Genomic DNA, 26,196 nt, shown 5'->3' with positions numbered 1-26,196 from the left:
TTTCACACTCGGACTTCAGGAGGGGCGATTTTAGGTAATGGATGATTTTTCTTCCACCCTCTTGATCTTGAAGCAGAATGGATACACTGAAGTAGGAAGATTGACGTGTTTAAATCAACGCTCACGAGAAGGATGTAGATCCATCGTCCCTACCGCTCGTAGCGCATTTGTTGTGCGACTTGCAGAAACTACAGTTGGAACGACTTACTTTTGGTAGGGCTTGTTTTCGGAGGTAACGATAGATGCTACCTTAGCAGCCAATGAAGATCGAATAAATCAACTGCTCAAAGAACTCGGAGAAGTTGATTCAAAGTATCAGATTGTATCTCAACTTGTTTTCCCTAAATACTAGCTTCGTGATGAAAATGAAACGCTAAAAAGGAGGGTAGGCAATCAAGATGCGGGCGGCGAGTACTCGGCTCAAGAATACGCAGAACTGATCCATACTCTCACCATGGAAAAGGGTCAAATCGAAGTACCTTCCACGTCTATTTGTTTCCCGCAGGAAGAGCGCCACACTCTCCAAACCCAGCTCGCCCTTCTCCGCCAAACGCTCTCCGACCGCGACTCCCAAATCCAAACCCTCAACAAAATCACCTCGCAGCTCCGCAAGGAAGTCACTCTCTCCGCCTCGGACCGCTCTCTACTCCGCTCCTTCCAGTCCCAAATCAGCGAGATGCAGCAAGTCTACAGCGCGAGCCAGCGCGAGCTGCAGTCCCTCCGCGCCTCCGAGCAATCCGCCAAAGAGCGCGAGCACGCCCTCACGCTCCAACTCGCCGAGTCCCAGCACGCCTGCCGCCTCCTCGAGGAGGCTTCGCGCGCCGAGAAGACCCGAACCCGTACGCCTCCCGCGGGGAATCGACCATAGTGAGCGTGGAAAGCGAGCTGGCGCGTGTGCAGTCGCTGCTGCAGATCGAGCGCGACGGCGCGGCGGGGCTGCAGCTGTCCCTCCGGAAGGAGAAGCAGCTGACCAATCAGCTGCAGCAGCGCGTGCAGGCGCTGCAGCGAACCGCGGGGGAGCTGCAGCAGCGCGCGAGCGTGGGGGAGAGGGGAGGGAGTGAGGGGTAGAGCGAGATGCAGCAGAGCGAGAGCTTCCAGAAGCAGCTGCAGGAAGCGGAGGCGAGGGAGCAGGCGACGTACCGCGCGCTGGAGGAGAAGCGGAAAAGCTACGATGCGCTGCTGGTGACGCAGCTGGCGGACGCGGCGGCGAAGGAGAGGCTGCAGGGAGAGGTGGAGAGAAAAGGAGGCGTGTGAGGCGTAGACGGAGACGCAGAAGACGGAGCTGCAGAGATTGAGACAAGTGCAGGATGATTTGGATCGGAAAATACGCGATCTTGAAATTCAGCATACGGAGTTGTTGCGGCAAACAGGATCGTTGCAGAGTCAAATTGAAGAGAAAACGAGGTGCGTGAAGGAGATGGAGCAGATGATGAACACCGAGCGGACGCGGTCGCTGCTGGAAGTAGCGAGGTTGAGGGAGACGCTCCGCAAACGGAAAAGAAAAGGAGAAAGAGCGCAGCAGGAGGAGGAGGAGGAGGACAAGAGGGAATCGACGCCGTCGATCAATGCAACCCCAATCAAAGTGGTGAACTCGCCTTCGTCGTTCATTCAAAGCGAGCGAAAGAGATCGTCTTCGTTTACTGAGAAGGAAGAAGAAGAAGAGGAGGAGGAGGAGGAAGAAGGGGAGGAAGGAAGAGAAGGAGAGGCAGGAAGAAGAGTAAATACGTCGACGGATACGAGCAGCACGGTTCTATCGGACATGCTGAACAATCTGTCAAATGTTGTAAATGAGCTCGGTCAGCAGCTAAATCCTTCATGAGTTTTTCATTTTCACTTTTGTTTCGTCGAGAATGATTGTTTCATACAAAACTGTATTCTCAACTTTTTTTTCCACGGTTCCCTCAAAACGCATACATTTTTACTTTTTTAACCTTTCAACCTATGCTTTCTACAGTTACAAGAGCGCTTCCACCTATTGTAGGGAGAGCAGCTTGTGCATCCCCCATCGTTGTTCAAAGAGTAATGGCGATGCGCCAATCAACACCGAATATACAGAGACGTGATTTTTCGCTAATCGGGTCCATTCTTCAATTTGCTATAGGTCGATTGTGCCATTCTTCGTTGAAATGTAGATGCTACGATCATAACATCATCGATGTCTGTACTGCGTCGAACGATCGGACTTGAGTATGTCGAAAAACTCTTGTTCTAATCTAGTATGCACCAATTCGCCCAAACAATTCGACAACCCGAAATTCGCAGAGTCACACTCAGTACTATATGCAGCTACATCACAATCGTAGACTATCTTGATTTTGGAGAGCGGTGTATAGACAAGATTATTAGTTTGAAGGACTATACTCCACGATATGGTAATCCTCCGGATCAATCGTATAATCGTTGGGATCAACAAAGACGGGATAGAAATGACAAAAATCAGTATTACTAAAAGAATGTTTGTTGCGAAGAAGGAAGTGCATTATCTCCTTTTATTCTTTTTCATTTTAGCTAGAAATCAAATACCCATTTCAGCGATACCAATCATCTTCCTGTATCCTCGCTCTACTACATCCATCCACTCCTCTGATATGACTAACTAGATCTAGATTCGATAAATCGATCTTACTTCATCTGTTGGTACAAGTTCGGACCCTTCATCTGTGATTTCTGTTGCATTTACAACCTCTTTTGAGTCTTCAGTCGTTTCCTTCTTTTCTTGTTGATTTTGTATCGATTGCTGTTGTATCTGATAGTAGGAATAAGGGTAGCTTTGCTGGAATGGAATAGTTGGCTGCAACCACTGAACTGACTGTGGAGTGTTGGCTACCATCCACCAGCGGTCAGGAAATGGATAAGGAGGAGGAAGATAGCTCCCAAATTGCATAATTATAATGAGTCGTTGACTTTTTTGGGAATTCCAAAAATCGGGATATCATTATTTGTATTCTTAGATATCTGTATTTTTAGATAGTTTGAATCCGCATGAACCAGTAGATACATGAGGACAATGTATGATTTAGATTTGGAGAGGATACAGGACTCATTAAGCTTCAAGCTTTGTATTTAGACCCCCTTTTTGAATCGAAGAAGTGTATTGCTACCGTATCTTCGTTAGAGTAGATATTTGGCAGCATGGTGATGAGCAGAACCCTTTTTGCTTCTTTCAAATCCTTATCATTTAAGGAGATCACGGATGTCCTCCTTGGACTAGAAGATCATCTCAAAGGTTCCGTAGAAACGTGTATTGTGTTACACGAGTAGGGTGAAATGGAAAGCGTATTATTCTAGTGCCGATATTATCAAGCAATTGGTAATGTTGTTTTTTCGCCAAGGATCACTTGATTCGAAGGATGTTGAGAGCCAAGGTACACTTTTGCGAAAGTAGTTGATCGGCCGCTCTTTTGATGATAGGATCATGCAGTTGTTTTGTTTAATTGCCGAGTTCAATTGCACATCGACCGATGCCAAGTGGATGTTATTTCCTTTTAACAGTTCCTGTCGTTTTGTAATCAAGAAGAGCGAGTATCTCAATATCTTTTTCGACGTCTCACTTGTCCTTCCCCCTCACCTCCAGAGCATTCGCCAACTCGTTTCCAATCCTCCCCATCCGCTCGATTCGCTTTTCATTCAGCAGAAAACCGACCCCATTGCGATTCCTCCTCTCCCCTCCTTCCCCTCGACCAAATACGTTCTCTCCATGTCGTACTGCGTGGTTTCGCTCTGCTCCGTTTCCGCGGGAAGCGGCCAGGCCGTGATCTTCCGCGTGCAATCGAAGAACTACACGCCAACCGACGGAAGCCTGCTCGAGCTGATCGCGATCGGCACGACGCTGCGGATCCGCGTGGTGTCGAAAGGAAAAGAGGATCTGGTGGACGTAGGCGAGCGGAAAACATCGGTCGAATGCAGGTGATGAACGGCGTGCAGGAAGGGAAATGGTGCCAACTCCGCCTCACGCACGCGCGGACGCTGAAGCGAGGCCAGCTGACGGTGCTTCGCAACGGAGAGGAGATTTGTGCGTCGAAGATGGTGATGCCGGCGAGCGACGTGCTGACGCACGCGGGCGTTTCGGTGTGCAGCGAGGGATTTCATGTGGGATTGGGGGAGGAGAGCGAGGTGTAGGGGTTTGTGGGCGATGTGGCGCTGTATGATTGCAGTTCGGAAGAGGAATGCACGGCGGAGAACGCTGTGTTTTCGTACGCGTGCAACCGGATCGATCAGAACACGCTGATGGACGTTTCGAGCCACAATCTCAACGCGACGATCCAAGAAGGGCTTCTGATCCACTCCAAAAACGTGAACGATTCGCTCGTTTCGCTGGGCGGCGTTGTGATGTTTTTTCCACTTTTGGTCCCCATCGTTTTCTTTTCTCGTCTTGCCTCATCCCCAGAAATCACTGGCTCCGGAGCTGCAATTGGCGCACAGCATTCCAGCAGAGTGCGTGTCGCACGTGGTTCGGATCGTCACGGCCGTTCTGGCGAATTCCTCTCGCAATCTGCATCAATTTCAGGGCATCAACGGCGTGTCGATCCTCGTTTCGCTGCTGGAAGTGTTCGAAGACGCGTGCATCACGCACGATTTATTCATCGCCATCAAAGATTTCTGCACGCACGTGCTCGCCAGCACCGCTGACGAGCTGGCTCACTCGCTTTTGTTCCATTGGAGCGTGTGGCGAAAGGGCGACGCGGCGTTCCGCCAGTACGTCGTGGATAGTTTGCTGAAGACGCTGAAGCCCGGAGAGGGCTGGTCGTTCTTCCGCGTGCTGCTGAACGATTCGCGATGCGACGAGCTCGTGCTTTCCACGCTCGTCAACAAGGGAATTCTCCAGATTCTCGAGAAAGACCCGAAGCAACTGGAGAGCTTGCTGCTTGATTTGCAGCAGGAAGACGTCAGCAGCTTGTTCGTAGAGCGGTTGGTGAACGTGCTGGCGACGGCGTTCAGCCAGGGCGTGCTGCAGACGATCCAGCCCGCCTCGCTGGTGCATTTGATCGTTCATTCCGTGCTGCATCACAACGAATCTTCGGTCCGAATCGCGCTGTATGAGTTCTGTTGGAGCGTATTTCATCGCGATGCGTCGTGTGTGATCACGGAATCGGACATCGGCTTGATTATCATGGCCTATCGACAACTGTGCGCGTTCGAGCTTTCTTCGGAGGAGTTCGAAGCGATTTTGCAGTTGGCAACGGAGATCCCTCGATCCTCCAAATCGAAAGAAGTCGTCGAGATTCGCCGGCCTCTGTTTCTGCAATTGGCGATTCGTCTGTTAGCGAGATCGACGAGCATTTTTTCCCGCGAATTGGCTCTGCAAGCGATTCTCGACGCGGTCAGCAATGCGAAGAAGAAAGAAAACATGAAGTAGATCCTCAAGAATCGCTCTAACTCGCAGAGCCATCAAGTACGATTCCTTCTTCCTCGATTTGCTTCGCCTGGTTCCCTCTGCGGATTCCGAAGCATCCAAACCACCTTCGAAACCTTCGCTTCTCCCCGCGATTCGATCGATCGTTTCCTCGCTGAATTCGAAATCCTCGCCGAAAGAGGTGGTGAAGCAGCTCTACGAGATGGATTGCGAGGAAGCGTTCAGCGCACTAATCCACATCTACAAGACCGATTCCTACCCGCGGTCGCTCCGCGAGGAAGCCATCGACGCTGTGTATGAGCAATGCCGAGGTCGTTATAATGTTGTTATAAACAACATCCGATCGATGCTGTTGGAATACATCATGATAGTGTTCGTCCGGTTTTCTATCAGTTCGATGCCCGTTTTCTCTTTCTTGGATTGGAAGCTGATTCCTAGCGATTGGTGGAATGCATTTCCTCGGTTTCTCTTCCTTTCAGCACCGATCAAATTCTCGCGATTCTCTACAAGCTTTCGCTCGAAGAGCTGCTCCAGATGCGAGATCTCTCCAAGCTGAAGTCCCAGAACCTCGCGAGCTACGTGAAGATCTTCGTTCTTCTCAACTGGAAAGCCTCGATCACGGCAGCCAATCAAACTCAGTTCATGAACATGCTCGAATTGATCGCTCGGTTCGCTACAGACACCACAACTCACGCGGAAGAAGCGGTCGATGAAGTGTCGTTAGACGCCTATGCGAAGCTGTCGATGTTCAGAAGGGTTTTGAATGGTAGACTGACGCAGGCGGACGTGCAGGCGACGCAATTGGAGATCCCCACGGGTTGTTTTTTCTATGGATTGTGGCTTGGAGCGAATTTGCTGGGCGTGGCGAAGGATTCGCTGAAGATTTCGGAGTCGATCAAAGCGATCGTGTTCAGCTATCAACGCTTTTTGGCCAAGGAGTCCTATCACACCATCCTTGCTTCGTTCTTGCCGCGCTTTTTGCGAGTTTCGGATTTGGCGAAGTCGGTGTTTGCGTTGATTCCGAATGAAACCTCCGAGTCTCTGGAAGCGTTTTGCAAATCGAAATTTGTCGAGGAATCGAACCAGAAAGTCGATCAGATGCAGCTCGTGTTTGTCGAACTGAACAAATCGTGGTCCAAACGATCCGCTGAATCCTTCCGCCAGCAATCCGAAGCGAAGGAATCCGCGTTGCAGGATCGCTTCCTTCGCTTTGAAGGCGGCAAAGACAATCGCGCGTTGTTCCGAGAGACAAGCAGTCGCTCTCTGCATTCCGATAAAATCCTCAAAGCGCAGCAGGAACGCGAACATCGCCTCAATCTGAGCCGATTGGACCAGCTCATTCTCCGAATTCGATGCAACGAAAGCAGCGCTTGGTTCCGCGAAAGTGTCAATCGCTAATCGAATCGATTCATAGAAAATCGCGTCGCGTTCTTCGAATGCTCCGAGCAGATCGATCGCGAAGGCGGCCATTCGCTGATGGTTCCGCTTTACGACGGATCCAGTCGTCAGAACGCGCGCAAGCGCGGCGGACAGCATTCCACGCACAAGCAGATGGATATGAAGGCGATGCAGTCGCTGTACGATCAGCTGCATCAAAGCAAAACGGTTCTCTCGGAAGCGGAAGTGTCGCTGCTTCGAACCAAAGTCGAAATGCTTTTGAAGCAGTTCGCGAACGTGTCGCAGCAGGCCGAAGAGAAGCGGCGACGCACCAATTCGCTCATTAAGGGGCTGTTTAAAAACCGGCGAGGCAGCGATGTTCGGACGTATCGCTTCCAAGTCAATGGAATTCGATTCGAATCGGCGGATCCGTTGCTGGACGATCTTTCGTTCGCTTCTTTTGACGCCTTGCAGGAATATATTTTGGAGGCTACCGTGGAGAAAACGGAGGGAACCATGGAGGAGAAAGAGGGAAACGAGGATCTCGTTCAGCTCACAATGCACGCGGTGATGATCGTTTACACGTACGAACTCATCGGCGAGCTGCAACTGATCGGGCCGAAGCTTGTCTTCCGTCCTGATTCGCTACGTCCCATGGCGGGAAAACTGCCGGCAAAACTGCCTCCGCATGTGATCGAGATTCAGAATAAGTATTTGCATCCTTACGAGTTCTGCGTTTCCGATCTGCAGTCGATCTTGCCGCGCAATCATCTCCTCGGACAGAAAGCCTTGGAGCTTTTCTTCCGCGGCGGCCGCTCCGTCTATTTGGATTTCGCCTCCAAAGAAGACCGAAAGTCCTTCTTCGAAACAATCCGGAACTGTATTCCGCCCGCTCTCCAGAAGTAGAACCCTCTATCCCGATCTCTCTCTAGATCGCCATCGTTCCGGCGCATCGCCACGCCGTCGGTCTTCGTGCATCAGCTGCCCATCACGCAGCAATGGCTCGATCGGCAGCTCTCCACCTTCGAATATCTCATGCAGCTCAACTTCATTAGCGGCCGTTCCTACCATTCTCTCGCGCAGTACCCCGTTTTCCCGTGGATCCTCGCCGACTACACCTCCAAAACCATCGATCTCAACGATCCTGCAGTGTATCGCGATCTCTCCAAGCCGGTGGGCGCGTTGAATCCGGACCGACTGAACGGCTTTTTAGAACGCTTCGAATCGCTGCAGGCGATGGGCGAAACATCCGTTCCGCCGTTTCTCTACGGAACGCACTACTCAACTCCGGGCTACGTGCTGCATTATCTCGTGCGGCTCGAGCCCTACACGCTGTTCCACATCGATCTGCAGAACGGTTGTTTCGACGAGTACAACCGAATCTTCAATTCGGTGCAGGGCGCCTGGATGAGTTCGCTGAATTCCCAGGGCGACGTGAAGGAATTGACGCCCGAATGGTTCTGTCTCCCCGACTTCTTCCGCAATGCTTCGCATTTCCCGCTCAATGACGCGGAGGTAGCGATTTTGCGTGTGTTTTGAGTAGCCTTCCGCGCCGTGCGACGTGATTTTGCCGCCGTGGGCCGACGACAATCCGGAGAAATTCATCGCGATCCAACGCGAAGCGCTGGAAAGCGATTACGTGAGTCTGCATCTCCACGAATGGATCGATCTGATTTGGGGCGTCAATCAGCGCGGCGACGAAGCCGTTTCCCACCACAATCTGTTCTTCAACATCACCTATGTGGACGATTTGGACATTCAATCGGTCGCGGACGAGTCCTTGCGAGCCAACATGCTGGTGCAGGTCGCGCAGTACGGACAGACGCCTTCCCAATTGTTCACTTCTCCGCATCCTGCGCGCTCTCCGCAGGCCGTCGCCGAGTTTATTCCGCAGCATTTGTATCGACTGCGCCACAAAGCCGCGCTCCAGTCCATTCTGGTGCTGCCCAAATCGATCCTCTGCGTTGATTCGCTCGGCCGATACAGTCTGCACCAGCTGAATTCCGCGGAGAGGGATCCCACAAACTTCCCGGTCACCATTCTCCCCAGCGAGAAGCACACAAAGCGGAGTATTGCGGGCGTCACCACGGCGACACGCTTCAGTCTGGTGCCTTCGGAGAACGAAGAAGTGAACGCGGTGATTTCCTTCGGCGATCTGGACGCTTTGGCGCACGTCGCGTGGCTGAACGGCCTGGCGTCGACGAAAACCGAATCTCTGTCTTCCCATTTTGATTCCATTTCGTGCATTTCCCGCGATGAAAACGTCTTCGCGATGGGCGGACGCGACGGACTCGTTTCTGTCTGGCAGAGCCGCGTTCGCTCGGCGATGCTGCGCTTTTCGTTCAGTTCGTCGCTCGACGCGAAGATGGAATTGGTCCAGATGCTGTCGGGACACCGCGGGGAAGTCGCGTGTGTGGCGATCGACGCGTCGCTCCAAGTCGTAGCGGCGCTGGACAGCACGTGCTGCGTGACGCTGCACAGCTACGCGACAGGCGAAGTGCTTCGCGCGATTTCGCTGCAGCCGATCGTGGCTTCGCTCTGCAAAGAGAAGGTGAAGCATCTGCGCCCTGAGGGAATTCAGTGCGCGCTGAACGGACTCGTGGTCGTGCTGCTGCGGTTTAAGCAGAAGCATGAGGCGAAGCAGATGTTTGTGGTCTTGAAACGGAATGGAAGCGTGATGTGCTCGCTGGTGGTGCCGGAAGTGGGCGTGCTGGGTTCGTTTTTGTTGTATCACAACCAGCTGCGCGTTATTTATTGCCACCAAGATGGATTTGTGATGCGAGATTTGAAGGATTTGAAGGAGGTTGGCCGGATTGATTGCAAGCCGCCTGCTCCGTATTCGACAGTTTGCTTCTCTGAAAGAGAACAGATTCTTTTGGCCGGACTTGAGAATGGAGATATGATCGTATTTGGCTTGTGTACTGTTTGTTTTACATGAAAATGAATATCCTTGAAGAATAATGAATCAATGATAAATGGCTTTGATTAAAATGTGAAGCGAATCAATAAAGGGATAGGCATGCTTACTGGAATCAAGGGTGTGAATTCCATTATTTGAATCAAAGTTTATTTAATCATCTTACATGTATGTATAGAAAACAAAAAACAAAGCGATATCAACTTATAGAACATGCATCGTTTTTCTGCTAAGGCAATGGAGTCACGCTAGCATTCAATAGTTATCAACAACCAATAAGGCACGACGAAATACAGCATACGAATATTGAGGAGAAGAATGTTAGTGCACAAATGGACCTAACATCATAATCATGTGTACTATCTCCTATATAATAAGAAATAAATCCTGAGACAAAGCTTATAGACCACAAAGCCCATAACAAACACCACGGTCGTCCTTTATGCCACTGATGAAAGCAGGATTCTCTCCCGCTTTTGTAATAATAAGAACCAATTCCTTGATATCGATCTTTATAGAAGGTACCATGGTATTTAACTGTGGTACCATCAGAAGCATATTCCTCACCAAGACCTTGTCTCCAAAAACACCATGGTGATACTCTTTTGAAATTACCCTTGTATTTCAGTACTCCTTCGTAATAGTATTCCATAGTATTTGCATTATTGTTGATCAGATATACTGGATAGAGTTCCTTGCCATTTTCATATCTGGAAATCTTGTACAGATTTTCGTTTTCGTAAAAAGCGCACAATCCATGATCTTCTCCTTTATCATTCTTGTGATAAATCGCAATAACTTCATCCTTGCTGTTGGTCTCTACCCAACAATTCGTCATGTTTTCCACTTGCAATATATGGTCATTTCGGACTCCCTGCTTGTAAAAGCCGGTGTACACTTTGTCTCCCTTGCGATTATATTCCACCCCGTATCCATCTCTGTATCCATCCTTCAACCTCCCACGAAAGAAGACTTCTCCAGATGGATAATACATGGTACATTTTCCCATAGCAATCCCATTAGTGAAGTGGAACTTGGCTATTTTCATTTCTTTAGGATCTCGAAGAATAGCTTCTCCGTTGAACTTGTTTTTGTGCATAGTTGTTTCCAATATGTAGCCAGCATGAGGAGAACCAATGTCACAGATGACTGTTTCATTCAGTTTTTCCTTGTAACTAACAACAGGAAACTGTTCTGTAATACAGAGTTCCCAACAGTTTAGCTGCTCGTGCTTGGTTTTCTTTTTGCTTGGGGGTTTATCAATGGTCAGAATTGGCGGGTCCGGATACATAGTAATCGTAGCCATGATAATTCAGTCAACAAATGATAGTTAGTAGTCAAAGAAAATGAAAGAAATTTTGAGTTATTCTTTCAAACAAAGATTAATTAATGAAGATATGACAGTTTCTTTTTGTTAATGTGAAGTTTAGGAACCGAATCACAAGATAGATACTAATGTGCAATCATATTCCAGTATATAGAAAATAATAGATTGTGTAGTAGAAGGATTGCCTATTGTCGAGATTTGGATATGGATTGTGTATGTAATCGAAGCTTACTGAATCTAGTTCACGGAATATATAAAAAAGAACAGCGATAAAGTGAGTAATACTCTCTTTTACTTGTTTTGTATTCTCATTATTAATTCATCATCATTTTGACAATTAATCACCAATTCATATGCAATTTACATCCAGAATAGGCAAATGAAATGAATGAACATTATCAGTGTCAATGTCCTACTATGATTGTACCCATGATATGTAGAGCTATAAATGACCAAAATAAGATATCAAACTATTGACTTTGCCACTGGTGTGTTTAAATAAGTTTATTTCTTCGAATAGCTACAAATTATTTATGGTATACACCACTTTATTCATAGTACTCTGTGCAAAGTTAATTTACAAGAATGGTAAAACCTTGGTTCCACAATATATAATCATTCATAATGTTTAAACGTTGAATACACTATAGCCAAAAAAATAGGTACTAATCAAACCATTTCACCATTGATTTTGCCCATTGCACTTACAGGTCATTTCCCTTGGTAAGTATCCCTCATTTCTTCCACTCTCTATAATCCTATACTTTCTTGTGAGAAACAAACATAAGTCTAAAGGAATAGTCATTTTCTTCTTTTATTTTCTTCTTTTATAGCTCTATTTGGTTAGTCGAAGTCTAAGATGGCTTTCAACTCAAGTAGCAAAGGAGAAAACACGATCATTATTAAAAACCTTCCAGAGGATCTTACCACCAATGTATTTGTTATATATTACAGAGCTAATGTTTAGCAATTAGAAAAGGCTCTAGATGAGTATGGTCCTGTTCGTCGAGCGATTATCGTTAATGTGAGATTCGTTTGAATTCGAATTGATCTGTAGGACAAGAAGGGACTTTCTCGTGGGTTTGGATACGTTCAATTGTGAGTTAGGAGTGGTAGTTGTAAAGTGTAGTGTGATGGTGGAGGATGCAGAGGAGGCCGCCAAGAAATTGAACAAGAAAGAGTTTTTTGGTAAGATTGTAACAGCAGAAATAGCCAAGCCGAAGAGACATGAGAATATCCAGCCTTTCCCAACAGAGCCCAGACCACTGACCGAGGCAAAGAGGGAGGAGAAGGAAGTGCGTCTCCACACTATTGTCGTCTTTGGAATTCCTCGCCACATGAACATCGACACCCTGCGTCACAAACTCGATCCGATCATCAACAAAAACAAACTGGATTCAAAATCGAAGTCGAAGCCGAAATCCCGATCGAAATCGAAATCGAAATCTGATTCAGAATCCGAGAATCGTTTAGAGTGGCCTTGCCCCGCTCCCTTTACAACCGACAATCTTTCCTACGGCTACGAGACCGTCGAGAACCACCCCGTAGCCCACGTGATCGTAGCAGAGGCGAACATGCCATCGATCAAGGAAGTACTCATCGTCATCCGCTCATTCATCAAGATGGTCCGCGAAATCGACGCCCTTCCCGGCTTTTTCGCTCGGCGCTTGTCGACCATCCCCGCGAATCGCGTGAACTTCGAGAAATGCCGGATGATCGTGCGGAACATCCCGTTCAAAGTGGGCTCTGCGCGGCGTGTGCATCGTAGATCGGCGACACGCGACTGTACAATCTGTTCAGCGGGCGCGCGCCGATCCACAGCCTCACGGTGCCTCGCCGCGAGAACGGAGACACGCAGGGCTACTGCTTCGTGCAGCTGTTCTGCAACAGCGATGTGGAGACGATGGTGGGGGCGATGAACGGAATGCAGCTGGGAGTAGGCGAGGCGAGGGCGTGGCGAGTAGAACCGCGTGCTGGTGTGCGATCAGTCGGTGAGCAAGGCGGTGTACAAGCGACAGCAGGAAGCGAACAAGCAGAAGGAGGAGGAAGAAGAGGAAGAAGAGAAAGAGAAAGAGAAGGAGGAAGAGAAAATGGAAGAAGAAAAAGAGAAGCCCAAGGAATCCAAGGAATCCAAGGAATCGAAGGCTTCCAAGGAATCCAAAGCTTCGAAATCTTCCAAGGCTTCCAAGGACTCGGACTCTGAGGACTCCGAAGATTCGGAAGACTCCGAAGACTCAGCGAAGTCGAAGGCTTCGAAAGACTCGAAAGACTCGAAGGCTTCGAAAGACTCGCCGGCTTCCTCCAAGCAGTACACGGCTCGCGTGCTTGGCGACGCGGACGAGGGCCGCACGCTCTTCGTCCGTACCTCCGTTTTCTTCCTCTCCCCGTAGAGAACATCCCTCTCGAGGCCTCGCAGCACGCGCTCTTCGCCTTCTTCCAGCGCTTCGGCGCCCTCGTCTACGCCAAGCTCTGCGTCGACAAGCTCACCGGCCTGCCCCGCGGCACCGGCTTCGTCAAGTTCGAGTCCCCCGCGGTGGCCGCCTCCCTCCTCCGCCGCTTCGACCCCTACTCCCGCCCCGCGGGGGAAGCCCCGGCCGACTCGGAATTGCTCACGCTGCTGGGCAGACCGCTGCAGATTTCTCTGGCCGTCGCGCCGAAGCAGCTCAAACAGTAGAAACGGGGAAACCCTGACACGCAGGACGCTGGAATCGCGGGAATTGGCGCGGAAGGACAACCGGAATTTGTACCTGCTGAACGAGGGAAAAATCGCGGAAGACCGCCGCGGAGACATGAATAACCGCGGTAATTTCAGGGAGCGGAGATGACCGGCAGATTGGGAGAAACGCGAGCGCGCCGAAAAGGAGAAACTGGAGAAACTGGAGAACCCGCTGTTCTTCGTGAACCCGAAACGGCTTTTGGTGAAGAATCTGGGTATCCCCGCGGTTATGGCGTGACGGGCAGGGACGTTCGTAACGGGGAATTACCTGCGGCAGATCTGCATTTACGCGGTGCGCCGTGCGCTGGCGCTCGATTTGGTCAGCGTGGACGAAATGAAACTGTCGCTCCGTCCCGCGGGGAACGCCATTCCGAAGAAGATCCACGTGGTGCAGGCGGTGGTGGGGATGGATCGGGTTTTTGAGGTAGGTGGCGTCGGACGAATCGCGGGGATCGAAGAAGGCGTCGAAGGGATTCGGTTTCGTGGAATTCGAAGAACATGCGCATGCGTTGGCGTGTCTGCGGTTCCTGAATAATAACCCCGCGTTCAGCTGGGCAGCGGTGAATGTAGAGTCGCTGGTGGAGCTGTACGAGAAATGCGGAGAAGAAATCGAAGATGATCCCCATAAATTAGCGAAACTGGTAGGGGCGAGAAATGTGCTTAATCGAAGGATATTGAGCACCTGATGCAGATGAAGCTGAAAGTGAAGAAGAACGAGACCTCGAACTCGCGATTAATTGTGGAGTTTGCAATTTCGAATCATAACGTGCTGCGGCAGAAAGAAGCGGCGAAGGGGAAGAAGGAGAAGGCGAGAAAGGAGAAGACGCAGCCAGAATCCTCGGAGAAGAAGGAGTTTGACATTTCGCGGGAGAAGTCGCATACGCGAATTCATTTTACAAAGAAGCGTTCTAGGAAGATTCGTGGTGATTATGACCGGAAGAGAAAGTAGTTACGCTCTTTTCAATCTTTTGTTTTTTGTCACACTTCTTTTCCGCGGTTATGAATAAGAATGATAGAAAGTCATTTGAGCTGTCTTGTGTAGTGCGATCCACCTACACCCTTTCAGTATCCTATTCTCATGATCAGAAAGAAGAGAAAGTTCTTCTCCCCCATCGGCTTTTTCCGTCCAACGTGTAACGGGATGTGTTTGACAGACCACGCCGATGGAGACATCGTCCACATTTCATACTGCCTCGTAGCAGCTGATTTTGCCGTGATTACGTTGTAGTACATTTTCCCTGTCATTATCTTTTGTGTTTTCGAATGGCAGAGTGTGTTGTACATAATCTGAAGACGTTCTTTCATGTAGTACCATGATTCCTTCTGTTCTCTGGGCTTTTTGTCTTCTCTTTTGGTTAGGGTATTGGATTTAAATCCCATTTGAATTCAGGTCTCTCTATTTCTTGTCAGCAACCTATTTGACAGAGCCAGGCCTCATTCCCAAAGGCGCGCCGCTGACACCCGAGCAAATTCGTTTGATATCGGAAACTCCCTGTACTTTTTCACTCCTTTTCTCTCCTCTCACCCCCAGCCCAACGTTTGCTCCGCCAAGTCTTCATCTGCATCAAAGATGGCAACTACAACCGTCTCGAGGTAGGTTTCCCCGTTTCTCCTTCTCTCTAGGAACTCCTAGACCACACCCCTTCTCTGGTTCCTCGCTTCTTTATCTCTCTCTCACTCGTAGGTCAGCGAATCTAATAACGAGGGTCGCACCGCGCTGCACATCGCCGCTTTCCGCGGGGATTACGTGGCCTGCGACCGGATCCTCCACCACGGCGCGAAAGTCTCCCCCGACGTCTACTCGCTGACGCCTCTACACTACGCCGCCTTCGAAGGAGTCGCGGTTATGGATCGTTTTTCAGTAGGCGGAGGACGTGGTGGATCTGCTGCTGAAACACCTGCACGATTTGGAGTCGTCCATCGCTCTCGCCGACCCCAACGTCGAGGACAACGCGTCCGACGAGGGCGACAGCGGGCTGCTCAACAGCGACGTACCCTCCCGCGGGAATTCCCACCTAGAACATCCTCGATTTGATGAAGAACAAAGTCGTCTGCGAGCTCGGGCCCGATTACGCTTCCCCGCGGGGAGAGTGCACCATGCTGCCGCCGTACAGCGGGATTCCGCGGTCGATCGTGTTCGACGGTCACGTGGTACGGGTTTAGCGGGTGTTTCATGAGGTGAGTTCCGCGATTTGCCGGCAATGTTGTTTAAACTTGCCGCCGCGCGCGCAACACTGCCGGTTTTGCGATTGGTAGGGATGGAAGGGAGGGGTGAAGCGAAGCTGCGTGATGAAATTCGATCATCATTGCCCCTGGGTCAGTAATTGCATCGGTCTGCGGAATCACCGATATTTTGTAGCGCTGCTTGTGGGAGGTTGGAGAGAAGGAGCTGAGCGCGTAGGTGTGTTCGGTGTTGTTTTTGCTGCTGTCGATCGTGATGATGATCTTGTTGGTGGCGAAGGAGGCGAAGAAGGGATTGAATGCCACCGAGGGAGGGAGAACGGTGTGGAGAACGCTGCTGACACACTGGGTCGCGGTGTTACTGGGCATTATTGATGTTGTTGCGGTGGTACCGATGACGATGTTGTGCTGGGTGCATGTGATGCTGGTAGGGGAGAGCGTGCGATTGAACGTAGGTGGCGAAGAATATGACCACTCAGGAGTATCGAAGGGCTAATTACCGGTTTGTTTCCAATCCGGTGTACGACAAGGGCGTATGGAAGAACATCAGAAACGAGCTCTTCACCTACCATCCTTCTTTGCTGGCTACCACGTTGCACTCGAATAAGCGACCGGACATCGAGCGACGACGGGATTTCAATGTATCATACAGTGTTTGTTCAAGACAAATTTGGCTCATCGGGTGTGGAGCAATACAAAAAGAGTCTTCAAAGGTGCGGATCTACTGAATAGAGTAAACATGCAGCATAGGGAATTGAAGGCAAGAGAAGTGGCTCTTTTGTTGCAATAAAACGTCCCTCCAAAACAAGCTTGCGTGGCGCAATTGGATAGCGCGTTGGACTTCTAATCCAGCGGTTGTGGGTTCGAGTCCCACCGTAAGCTTTCTATTTGTTTTTGCCAATTATCCTTGTCTTGATCGTTTTGGAATAATGTGGTGTGAGATGACTTGGTGTTTTTATCTGGAGAATCGAAGTCTTTTCTATCTATGACTAGAAACTATTTCAGAGCTTGCGTGGCGCAATTGGATAGCGCGTTGGACTTCTAATCCAGCGGTTGTGGGTTCGAGTCCCACCGTAAGCTTCTTTTCTTCTTTCTTTTTTGTTGTTTTTTCTACCTTGTTATCACATTCCAAATTCAGAGAATGCTCATTTTCTTCTCTTATCCATAAATGTCCAGCAATACACACTACCTTAAATTCTCTTTCACACATACCCATTTCCCGTGAATCCACACTTTGGTCCTAGCTATATTAACAATCTGCTTTAGACGTATGTAGTAGCTTGCGTGGCGCAATTGGATAGCGCGTTGGACTTCTAATCCAGCGGTTGTGGGTTCGAGTCCCACCGTAAGCTTTCTTTTCATCAGTTTTAGCAATTCCAAAAATAGGTGTGAAAAATGCCAAATGCCTGAATAGCCGCGGAATTGCTTCATTTTTAGCATAGAATCTAAGGGATCATTATTTTGATTATCAATGGGCTGTTCATCATCTAAGCAGGTAGATTGAATTGGTTTTCGTTAAGTGAAGCTACCTGTTGTAGAAGAGCAGAAGGAGGAGAGGAAGGAGGATATCATGCCTCGTCAGCCTATGCAAGAAAACAAAAAGCTGACAATTAATGATTTTGATTTGTTGAAGACCATTGGTCAAGGATCCTTTGGAAAGGTTTTGCAGGTTTGATGTAGAGGTGATTAGGTTATTAATAGGTTCGCATGAAAGAGACTGGAAAAGTCTACGCTATGAAAATTTTGAATAAGTCTAAAGTTTTGGAGTAGGTTCGGTAGTGTGTATTTAGTGTTAGACTGAAACAATATGAGCACACACTTGCTGAACGGCGAATTATGGAAGATATTTCGCACCCTTTCCTTGTCTGGTTGTGTGTTTCCTGTTCATGTAACGCTTAGTCTTCGCTACGCATTCCAGTCGCAGACCAAATTGTATTTAGTAATGGATTTCTTCAACGGGGGCGAGTTGTTCCATTACCTGTCCTCTGGACGTTTCAGTGAGGTTTCTCTCCCTGCCTTTATTTATTTCTAGGGCCGAGCCAAATTCTACGCTGCCGAGATCGTTCTGGGCATCTCCCATCTGCATGAGAACAACATAGTATATCGCGACCTCAAGCCCGAAAACCTGCTTCTGGACCCCGAAGGCCACATCCGCATCACGGATTTCGGCCTGTCCAAGAAGGACGTGGAGGGCGACACTGCGCAGTCGCTCTGCGGCACTCCCGAGTATTTGGCTCCCGAAATCCTGCGCAAAGTGCCGTACGGAAAGAGCGTGGACTGGTGGTCGCTGGGCATCCTGATCTACGAGATGATCAACGGGCTGCCGCCGTTCTACGACTCCAATCGCAAGATGATGTACCATCGAATTCTCACCGCGTCCGTGCCCAAGAGCCAGTTTATGTCGCCGGAGGTGGGCGTGGGAGCGCGGAGCGACGCGTAGGCGTACGATCTGATCACGGGGCTGCTGCAGAAGGAGCCGTCGAAGCGGCTGGGATACAATTCCTCGGATGAGATCAAGAACCATCCCTGGTTCAAGGAGATCGACTGGGAGAAGCTCTACCGGAAGGAGATCACGCCGCCGTATCGGCCCACCGTGAAGGACGAGATGTCCACCGAGCAGATTGATCCCGAGTTTACCAGCGTGATGCCGGCTGTGACGCCTACGCCGGTGAACGCGGTGCTCACCGACCAGAGCGCGTTCGCTAACTTCTCCTACGCTGAAGGCATTGTGCATTGAGTGTGTTTGAGAAACAAACAAGCCAGAAAACAAACAAAAAGGAGCCGATGAATAAGTGGATCCGATGTTGTTACTGTATTGCGTGTATTATGAGGATAAGGGAATCAGTTCGAACGATTTCTTGATTGTTGAACGTGGTTGACACACTCACAAAACTACCATCCTGACCATAAACTGTCTTCGCAATCAGTCTGCACGAAAATCCTTCCAATCCCTTCAAGTTCCATTTGCACATCAAGGACGCTTCCTACACAACCAACTCCATTCGAACCCCCTTTTTCCATTGCGCGGGTTTGAAAACAAACACATCAATCATAACGACTGTACGGGCGGCGTTCATACCGGCCTCGCGAGCTGCTGCGTCGCGGGTACGATCGACGGCGATCATACGACGGCGACCGGCTCCGTCGGGGATACGACCGACTGCGTCGCGATCGCGACCGCGACCGTGACCGGCGATAGCTTCGTGAGCGCGATCGGCGATAGCTGCGCGATCGGCTGCGACGCGAGGGGTAGAGGCGACGCATCTCGGCGGAGGTTTTGCGATTGTTCTTCGCGATGGAGACAGAAACGGTGCTGCCGCACACGCTCCGGCCGTCCAGATGGCTGATGGCGTCCTCTGCCTGCTCACGGTTCTCGAATTCGATGAAGGCGAAGCCTCTTTGTTTACTAGATGGGACATGTCGAGAGGAATGCTACTGCGTATAGTAATCACGCGGAATGTGCACGTCGTGGACGTTGCCGTACTTGGAGAAAATGTTTTGAATCTCAGAACGACTGCGGTCTCACAAAAACAACATGCCTACTCGACGACGTCGCGGAAACCTCGCACAATCAACGAGCAGTGATTCCTAGGCTTGGACAATCGAAATAATGCAGTACGGGTTTGTTCCATAACGTTCTGCTCCACCTCGACGAACAGGAGAGCGACTGCGCACTGGAGTGGGCTCACGAGACCGAGACCGCGGAGCACGCTCCGGCACCGAGCGAGAACGCGAGCGAGAGCGAACAGGCGACTTGGGTTTTGAAGGTGATCTGGAGTCCTTTGGACTCGTTGGACGTTCGTTTTCGACAGATGGGGATCTAGAAGCACTGTGAGATCTCGAAGGGCTCGGCGATTTCCTTGAATCTCCCGCTTCAGTTTTCTGTCCCACTTCTATGGATCAGTAACAGTAACAAACGCTCGTTACGTGAGAAAAATTCCGTCTCCATTGCTTTTTCTTGTGAGAATCAGATTAATGGCGAAAAAACTGCTTATTTTGCTCTCTCTAATGGAATTGCTCAGAAGCGTGTTTTGAATGTATTGCATAAGTTCCAAGTTGATGGATCGAGCCAAATTCGTTTGTTTTGTATGTTTGGGAACGGTGATGTATCTTTGTCGGACAACCAGAATTCGTGCTGTATTCTGCATCGAAAGCACGTAACTTGAATTTTGCAACAATCACCTTCGTGCTTCATTCCGAAGCAAATAACTGTTGTTTATTCTTTATCAATTTCTTGGGAATGGATAGGTTTGCGGGGTTTTCCCTATTCATGATTACTACCAAGGGGACCTGCTTCGCTGCTCAACAACAACAATAATAATAATTCTAGGTAGTTGGTGATGGAGAAAGAATTATCGGAACTCTTGTGCGAATTGGCTCTATTTCCCACCCTCTTTCACAATTGCTATGAAACAAACAGATCATCCAAGACTAGGCGGCACCACTATATAATCCTCCTCCGCTTGATCCTCCTCTTCCTTCAGTGATGGAAAATTATCTTCCTCGACAATGTATTTCACGAGCTCCAATACAAAGCCCAAATCCGAGTCATTGCAAATCACCAAGTCAAATGTCTGCTTGTAGGTCTCCATTCGTTCCTCCACTCTACATGAAACAAACCCTCCACTCCCACTTATCATTCAGCAACCCCACCGAGATCTGATTCTGATACATCACGCCATCAGACATGTGAATGTCTCCGATGTTATCTCCGATCAGAATGATATTATCCCGGCTTCTCTGCCGATTCGCGTACGACCGTCGATACATGTTTTTGTTCGTGGAGTTGATCGTTTCGCCCTCGAAACCGACCAGTTTGTCGTTCTCATCGAACACCATTTTGTTTGACACGATTTCCACCGAATACTCGCGACCCACGGGGACGTGGCACTTCTGACGCATCACTTCCTAATGAGAACCACGCATTGACACTACTGCGAGAACGTCGCCAAGACCCGCAGAGAAGAGCAAAAAGGGAATTTGATTCTCGCGACAGTAGTTGATTAGCTCGACCGAATCGTCGCGGATCCGAATGTCGCTTTGGGCTACTGCGTTGACGATATCCGAGCGCTTCAAGCCCAAACCGATTAACAACTCATGGGCTTTGGACCACCATTCTTGCATCTTCTCTGCCTTGACTGTGGGGTCAATACTACGTTTCTGACCTTAAAGAATAAGATACGTTGGATCAATTTCGATAGGATAATACTCCTGCTGAAGAGCGCGCGTTGCTTTGTGGTAATCTTCCGAAAATAGTTGGCACTGCTCGAGAATCCCATGACAAGAAGGATTTCGCTGAGTACCTTCCTTGTAGAAAGTGGACAAGGTATAATCAAAATCAGATATCACCTAATCGTGAAGAGGCACTCATTTCTGCACCTGAAGAAATTGCTTTCCATCTTTCTTCATTTGGATTAGCTTTTTCCAGAAAACATCTTTGTTTGAGATGATGATATTTTTGTTAATTTTCAATCGTAATTGCTGCATAGGATTCTTTTTTTTATGAGCCAAATCGAAAATCCTTTTTTCCGTTTTGAATATTCACTTCAAAGAAATCAATGAGCACATTTTTCGAGGAGTCTGAAAGAAAGCACTTGGAAACTGCAATCGAAGATATACTTTCGCAGTTCGATAAGAAGGTCGACGAGCGCATTATCCTTAAAGATCTTATTTCTACCGCAAATCTGCTTATTCAAAAGAGAAATATCCAGTAAGAGTAATATGGGCACTTTATGTCTAGGAAAAAGCTAGTTTCGAACTCGCGTATCTTTAACTATAATTTATTTGCACCCGATAATAGAAATGCTCTAGAGATCATGAATAAACTCGCACAGTCCGTTCGCGTTTCAAAGCTTTCCAGCATCAGTCTCACAGACTTCTATTCTGTGGAGGCGAGTTTCGTTTTAGTTTCTCCAAACAATTTAAATGTAAATATCAGCATGAGTTTTCTGCGCCATCTCGATATCCTGTATTGTTTGATAGGATTCGGTTTATGGCTTAGGAAGCAGAATGGGAAGTGGAGCACGATCGATTATGCTATCTACTGCGGAGACGACTGGGACAGTATGAGTAAGCGTTTTTGTTGCTATATTCATTGTAGTGACGTTGGCCAAACTCTCATTTGCGCACAAGGGACCGGGCGAACCCTCCGGATACTACGGATTTGAATCTGTGATTGAAGAGACCATCGAAGAGCCATCGGTCAGCGAGTCGAGCAGCAGCGACCTTCCTATTACGGGAGACTTTAGTGATGAATATTCTGTCCACGACGAGAATGAAATGAGCGAAGAATCGGAGCACAGCGGGGAAGAAGAAAATGCAGAAGCAGCGAATGCGGACCGTGAAGTTGCAGAGGAAGAACTACTTCAATTCGATGTGAACAACGATCTTGTCAAGCAGCTGGGGGAGATTCTGAACCCTGCAATGCCTCCCGAGGTGTTGTTGATGTACTTGGTGTCTATGGAATTCATATCCTTTGGTTCGTATGCGATTAGTTCTCTTCATTGCACTGGGAAACAACCTGGAATATCGATGAGCGCTTCTACGATTTGTTGGTTGACCGTCCGATATTTACAAATTCTAGTCCAGCGCCAGAGTCGAAGTGGCTTGTTTGTTAAATACTTTTAAAAACAAAGCTGATCTTCACCTTTTCCTCTTCGTTTTGAATATTCTGCAGTCTAGTGCGAGATCCTTTCAGTGCTCCACTTTATATCACCGAAGAACAGCCAGAAATTCATAATTTCAAAACGTAGAACCAAGAAATAGTCCCGGTTTTTGGACTTTCAGGATGAATACACAAACCGCTACCTATTTCGTACTTGCCGGTGATCTTGGGTACATAGTTTTCTCTAATGAAGTTCTTAAAGCCAATTCTCCTTTCCATATTCTGCGTTCTTGTTTCATCCGTAAGTTTGGTTGTTTGTGCTCTTTTGGATTGAGCATTGTTTCTAACAAAGTATAGAATATTCTAATTTCCTATGATACTACATCGGAGCTTATTAAGTTCTCTGCTGAGAATGAATGGGCTTGTCGCGCATCTTCCTTCCCTCAGTATCTGGACAGCCTTTTAGTTGGCGCGGCTTATCCAGAAGAGTGCATCACTCCTGCTGTAGACCTCTTTTCTGATTTCAACGTTATTTATATCGAAGAAGTCGATATTGATACAGGTATTGATTTTTGCTTATCTTTATCGCAGTGCCTGTGGACTATATGATGAATCTCACCGATGTTGATTCGATGTTCCCTGTGATGCATGCCTACGGAAAGCGCCAGAATGGAGTCGACAAGATTTGCTTTAACGAGAATAAGGCCTATTGCCCTTCCGGATACACCTTGATTTCTGTTGGTTTTAAGCTTCTGTTTTATATTCAGAACATCACGGACGTGATATTCGAGAATCGCACGGTCATCTACCGTCCTTATCACCACAACTCCACCATGAGCGAGCAGATTTTCGCTACTACCGAAGAGAATAAGGTTCTGGTTCTCTACGCCTTCTCTGATGACAGTACGTCATTTTTCTTTCGCTTTTATTTTAGAATCGGTGCTCACTGAGAATCAGATCGTGGATCGGAACATCATCTTGGTGGTGGTGATCATCCTGGTTCTTCTGGGCGCAGCGACGGTCTATGCGGTGGCCACGATCGATTACGGCGAAGACACGGCTGGTCTGTACTCGAAGTTCAAGCAGGACAAGTCGCAGTAAAAGCATTCTTTTGTTTTGGTTGTTTCTTTTTGTTCTGTTTGTTTCCAATTAAAAGTACAAGACATAGTACAATTTATCTGGCTAAATATATATGATAGAATAGAAAAGCATTCATTTGTTGATTGCTCCTTTTTCTTCTCTATTTACTTTCTTTCAATTAAAATAAGACACAGTACATACCAATTGGCTATATATATATGATAGAAAAGCATTCATTTGTTGATTGCTCCTTTTTCTTCTCTATTTACTTTCCTCCAATTAAAAAACAAACAAGCCATAGTACAAACTATTCACTCAGATTCCCGTCGCATCCCCTTCGAACTCTGGACGCAAATTGTAGTTGCTGCTACTCAAAATGGATTCCGACTCGTTGAGCTCCATCGTGATCATCGGCGCGTCTTCCAGCAGATTCATCATCGATCCTCCCGTTTCCAGGTTATCCGTCGTTTCCTTCCTCCATTCGCTCGACATGTCGTTCGCTCTCCCTTTCCGCCCCTTCAGCTCCTCCGCCTCGTCATTCCCTACTCCTCACTCATTCTCTACATCCCCACACTCCACACTGCCCTCCATCGCCATCGAAAACGAAAACGGGAACATCCACGACGGAACACGGCGCAGATTCCGACGTAGCCTCCGCTCCACACAGACCATCTACCCCTCATCCCACACCTCCAGACGCACCGTGATTCCCGCGGTGAGCCCCACGACGCCGATGGCGATGAGAACGAGAGCGATGAGCCGATCTTCCTCGATGGAGCGTCCGAAGCAGCTGGCTGCGGATTCGGTGGCTGCGCTGCATCCGTTGGTGATGGAAGCAGCAACGATGAAGGGATCTTGGTAATGGCGGATGGAGACGGAGAGATGGGGCGACGGCGTCGGGGAGTAGGAGAATGGCGGCCAGGGCGAAGCGTCACGGTAGTAGTAGAGGTTAGAGGAGGCGGAGGAGAAGGGCTCGCAGCCAAAATTGGAGTTCGATGGCAGCCATGACGCGTGTCTAGGTGAAAAGGGTCGGAGAGATGTACGGAGGGTCGTCCGGTTGGAAGGACTCCGTGTTGTTGTCGTAATAAATGCGGAGATTGATCGAAGAAAGGTACATATGAATCTTGCAATGGTTGTTCGACGTATCCCACTCGCCGTAGTGTTGAGAGCACGCATTCGTGCAGACATCCCTGGAACTGAAACAGAAATAGGAATTGAAACGTGTTGCCGCCACTACAGCTGATTTCCTTCTTGTTGAGGTAAATCGTATCTTGGAAATGAACCGTTGCGTTAAAAACGGGAGAGCCGTCAACAGAGGAAATCAAAACCACACTGTCTTGATCATACAAAATCGGTACAGAAGCAGAATAATAGCACACCGTGCTTGCTAGACACCCCGGATCCGACATTTTGTCACAGCTATCACGAAAAGGATAGTATTCTCCAAAGCCTTCCGTTACCAAATCATATTCTTTTGATATGTTTCTATACGATATCTGAAATGTAACATTTTCAAGCTGAGCCACGCCTTCTCTCTCCCATTCTCTAATTCTCTCATTATATCTACAAAGTACGCTTCTCCTATATAATGTACGATTGGATCATTTCGATTCTCTTGTTTTTAATGAAAAGCATACAGATTCCAACAATGCCACATATATACGTCAAAACGCGTGTAATCAACAATAACAATGCTATTCTTGCATTACAACTAGACGACCGCTTCCTCATGATTGAGAAATGAACCGATAAAACAATCGTGTATTTCACAAACAGCGAAACCCCAAACTATAGAACCCTTGTAAAAGAACACACAGAGCGAGATGATCGACGAACTCAGCAAGTTGACCTCATTCCCGCTGCAAACCGCGTGTCCACACACCAACCCACAATGATCAGGAACATGTCCAGCCACTCGCTTTCCGTCCTTTAAAGCGACACGACAACAGCTATCCTTGCTCGAGAAGCTTGACAGAACGCGCTTCTTGCTGGAGCACCACCAGGATTCTTCCAAAATACTTCCCAAAAAAGAATCAACGAACGTTCCAAGGATGCTGGAGAACAGACACATGGCAAGAATCTCGCTCAGAGACATCTAATCAGAACGAAGCAGAGAAGAAAAAAGCTACCATGGAGGAAGGAAGCTGAAGAAAGAAGTACAGAATGGTCATGGAGAAGCCTGCTAGAATCGCCGCGAAAAGACCCAAAATGCTGATTCCTCCATTGGTGCCTGCAGGAACAGGCTTCCACGGCATTAAAAGGAGATAGGGAGTTGAAGAAACGATACCCACCTCACTTCCCCAAGTGTCTGCGCAGCATTCACAGTAATAGGAAGCCACTGTGGGAAGAAACAACGCACCCAAACGTTACAAATAGCACACACACACCTACCTTCCAGAAAACGCAGTCTTTCTGCAGAAATTTGAATTAGCCCCAAGCGAGAGAATAGAATATACGAACAGATAAGCGTCGGGACCAAACTGTTTGCAATGACTTGCTTAGCCTCTCTCTCGCCCCCGTAGGTATACTTATCTTCCTTTTGTTTCTTTATATTTGACCAAAGTTTGGTGAGTTTTGTACTGAGTTATAAGAACAACACAAATGCAAACCTTGTGAGGAAGAAAAATATCAGCAGGACGGC

At 48.4% G+C, this 26,196-nt stretch overlaps 12 protein-coding genes; 8 read left to right on the top strand and 4 right to left on the bottom strand.

The window, feature by feature from the left end:
• Window positions 1-12: 12 nt before the first annotated feature.
• On the top strand, window positions 13-868 carry GSBLH_T00003292001 (uncharacterized protein; the record flags this gene model as incomplete). XM_013042003.1 has 5 exons in its annotated part: window positions 13-91; window positions 132-213; window positions 243-322; window positions 353-475; window positions 506-868. The coding sequence occupies exons 1-5, from the start codon at window positions 38-40 to the stop codon at window positions 866-868; spliced, it is 702 nt and encodes a 233-aa protein (XP_012897457.1). The 5' UTR covers window positions 13-37.
• A 206-nt stretch (window positions 869-1,074) lies between these two features.
• Window positions 1,075-1,819, top strand: GSBLH_T00003291001 (uncharacterized protein; the record flags this gene model as incomplete). The annotated part of the gene is made up of 2 exons (XM_013042002.1): window positions 1,075-1,230; window positions 1,262-1,819. 2 exons carry the CDS (start codon window positions 1,075-1,077, stop codon window positions 1,817-1,819), a joined length of 714 nt encoding a protein of 237 aa, XP_012897456.1.
• Window positions 1,820-1,951: 132 nt separating this feature from the next.
• Window positions 1,952-2,451, top strand: GSBLH_T00003290001 (uncharacterized protein). XM_013042001.1 has 4 exons: window positions 1,952-2,101; window positions 2,133-2,187; window positions 2,218-2,273; window positions 2,304-2,451. The coding sequence occupies exons 1-4, from the start codon at window positions 2,023-2,025 to the stop codon at window positions 2,447-2,449; spliced, it is 336 nt and encodes a 111-aa protein (XP_012897455.1). The 5' UTR covers window positions 1,952-2,022; the 3' UTR covers window positions 2,450-2,451.
• Window positions 2,452-2,479: 28 nt separating this feature from the next.
• On the bottom strand, window positions 2,480-2,830 carry GSBLH_T00003289001 (uncharacterized protein; the record flags this gene model as incomplete). Its single annotated transcript, XM_013042000.1, has 3 exons — window positions 2,480-2,508; window positions 2,539-2,596; window positions 2,627-2,830. 3 exons carry the CDS (start codon window positions 2,828-2,830, stop codon window positions 2,480-2,482), a joined length of 291 nt encoding a protein of 96 aa, XP_012897454.1.
• Window positions 2,831-7,765: 4,935 nt separating this feature from the next.
• GSBLH_T00003288001 (uncharacterized protein) lies at window positions 7,766-9,668 on the top strand (the record flags this gene model as incomplete). Its single annotated transcript, XM_013041999.1, has 2 exons — window positions 7,766-8,245; window positions 8,274-9,668. The coding sequence occupies 2 exons, from the start codon at window positions 7,766-7,768 to the stop codon at window positions 9,666-9,668; spliced, it is 1,875 nt and encodes a 624-aa protein (XP_012897453.1).
• A 3,396-nt stretch (window positions 9,669-13,064) lies between these two features.
• On the top strand, window positions 13,065-14,655 carry GSBLH_T00003287001 (uncharacterized protein; the record flags this gene model as incomplete). XM_013041998.1 has 7 exons in its annotated part: window positions 13,065-13,335; window positions 13,365-13,644; window positions 13,673-13,776; window positions 13,807-13,905; window positions 13,936-14,090; window positions 14,119-14,331; window positions 14,361-14,655. 7 exons carry the CDS (start codon window positions 13,065-13,067, stop codon window positions 14,637-14,639), a joined length of 1,401 nt encoding a protein of 466 aa, XP_012897452.1. The 3' UTR covers window positions 14,640-14,655.
• Window positions 14,656-14,726: 71 nt separating this feature from the next.
• Window positions 14,727-16,599, top strand: GSBLH_T00003286001 (uncharacterized protein; the record flags this gene model as incomplete). XM_013041997.1 has 13 exons in its annotated part: window positions 14,727-14,885; window positions 14,919-14,968; window positions 15,000-15,050; window positions 15,081-15,184; window positions 15,222-15,283; window positions 15,314-15,340; window positions 15,375-15,527; window positions 15,556-15,681; window positions 15,710-15,841; window positions 15,869-15,942; window positions 15,973-16,057; window positions 16,092-16,298; window positions 16,327-16,599. Exons 1-13 carry the CDS (start codon window positions 14,769-14,771, stop codon window positions 16,597-16,599), a joined length of 1,461 nt encoding a protein of 486 aa, XP_012897451.1. The 5' UTR covers window positions 14,727-14,768.
• Window positions 16,600-17,441: 842 nt separating this feature from the next.
• Window positions 17,442-18,608, top strand: GSBLH_T00003285001 (uncharacterized protein; the record flags this gene model as incomplete). The annotated part of the gene is made up of 6 exons (XM_013041996.1): window positions 17,442-17,540; window positions 17,573-17,637; window positions 17,668-17,739; window positions 17,771-17,873; window positions 17,904-18,281; window positions 18,312-18,608. The coding sequence occupies 6 exons, from the start codon at window positions 17,442-17,444 to the stop codon at window positions 18,606-18,608; spliced, it is 1,014 nt and encodes a 337-aa protein (XP_012897450.1).
• A 308-nt stretch (window positions 18,609-18,916) lies between these two features.
• On the bottom strand, window positions 18,917-19,820 carry GSBLH_T00003284001 (uncharacterized protein; the record flags this gene model as incomplete). Its single annotated transcript, XM_013041995.1, has 5 exons — window positions 18,917-19,277; window positions 19,308-19,385; window positions 19,415-19,459; window positions 19,491-19,764; window positions 19,799-19,820. The coding sequence occupies 5 exons, from the start codon at window positions 19,818-19,820 to the stop codon at window positions 18,917-18,919; spliced, it is 780 nt and encodes a 259-aa protein (XP_012897449.1).
• A 472-nt stretch (window positions 19,821-20,292) lies between these two features.
• GSBLH_T00003283001 (uncharacterized protein) lies at window positions 20,293-21,358 on the bottom strand (the record flags this gene model as incomplete). Its single annotated transcript, XM_013041994.1, has 5 exons — window positions 20,293-20,476; window positions 20,505-20,779; window positions 20,807-21,023; window positions 21,054-21,220; window positions 21,251-21,358. The coding sequence occupies 5 exons, from the start codon at window positions 21,356-21,358 to the stop codon at window positions 20,293-20,295; spliced, it is 951 nt and encodes a 316-aa protein (XP_012897448.1).
• A 71-nt stretch (window positions 21,359-21,429) lies between these two features.
• GSBLH_T00003282001 (uncharacterized protein) lies at window positions 21,430-22,498 on the top strand (the record flags this gene model as incomplete). The annotated part of the gene is made up of 4 exons (XM_013041993.1): window positions 21,430-21,581; window positions 21,612-21,839; window positions 21,873-21,940; window positions 21,972-22,498. The coding sequence occupies 4 exons, from the start codon at window positions 21,430-21,432 to the stop codon at window positions 22,496-22,498; spliced, it is 975 nt and encodes a 324-aa protein (XP_012897447.1).
• Window positions 22,499-25,266: 2,768 nt separating this feature from the next.
• GSBLH_T00006617001 (uncharacterized protein) lies at window positions 25,267-25,810 on the bottom strand (the record flags this gene model as incomplete). The annotated part of the gene is made up of 2 exons (XM_013041992.1): window positions 25,267-25,650; window positions 25,685-25,810. The coding sequence occupies 2 exons, from the start codon at window positions 25,808-25,810 to the stop codon at window positions 25,267-25,269; spliced, it is 510 nt and encodes a 169-aa protein (XP_012897446.1).
• Window positions 25,811-26,196: the final 386 nt, after the last annotated feature.

Source organism: Blastocystis hominis, assembly GCF_000151665.1.
Source record: "Blastocystis hominis, Singapore isolate B (sub-type 7) whole genome shotgun sequence assembly, scaffold_3".
NCBI lineage: Eukaryota > Bigyra > Opalinata > Blastocystidae > Blastocystis > Blastocystis hominis.
This window is presented reverse-complemented; position numbering and strand designations above follow the sequence as displayed.

Coding starts and splice junctions, on each gene's coding strand:
- GSBLH_T00003290001 (XM_013042001.1), top strand. CDS start 2,023: ATGGCGATGCGCCAATCAACACCGAATATACAGAGACGTGATTTTTCG. Junction 2,188..2,217: donor CGTCGAACGATCGGACTTGA/GTATGTCGAAAA, acceptor GTTCTAATCTAG/TATGCACCAATTCGCCCAAA. Junction 2,274..2,303: donor AATTCGCAGAGTCACACTCA/GTACTATATGCA, acceptor TCACAATCGTAG/ACTATCTTGATTTTGGAGAG.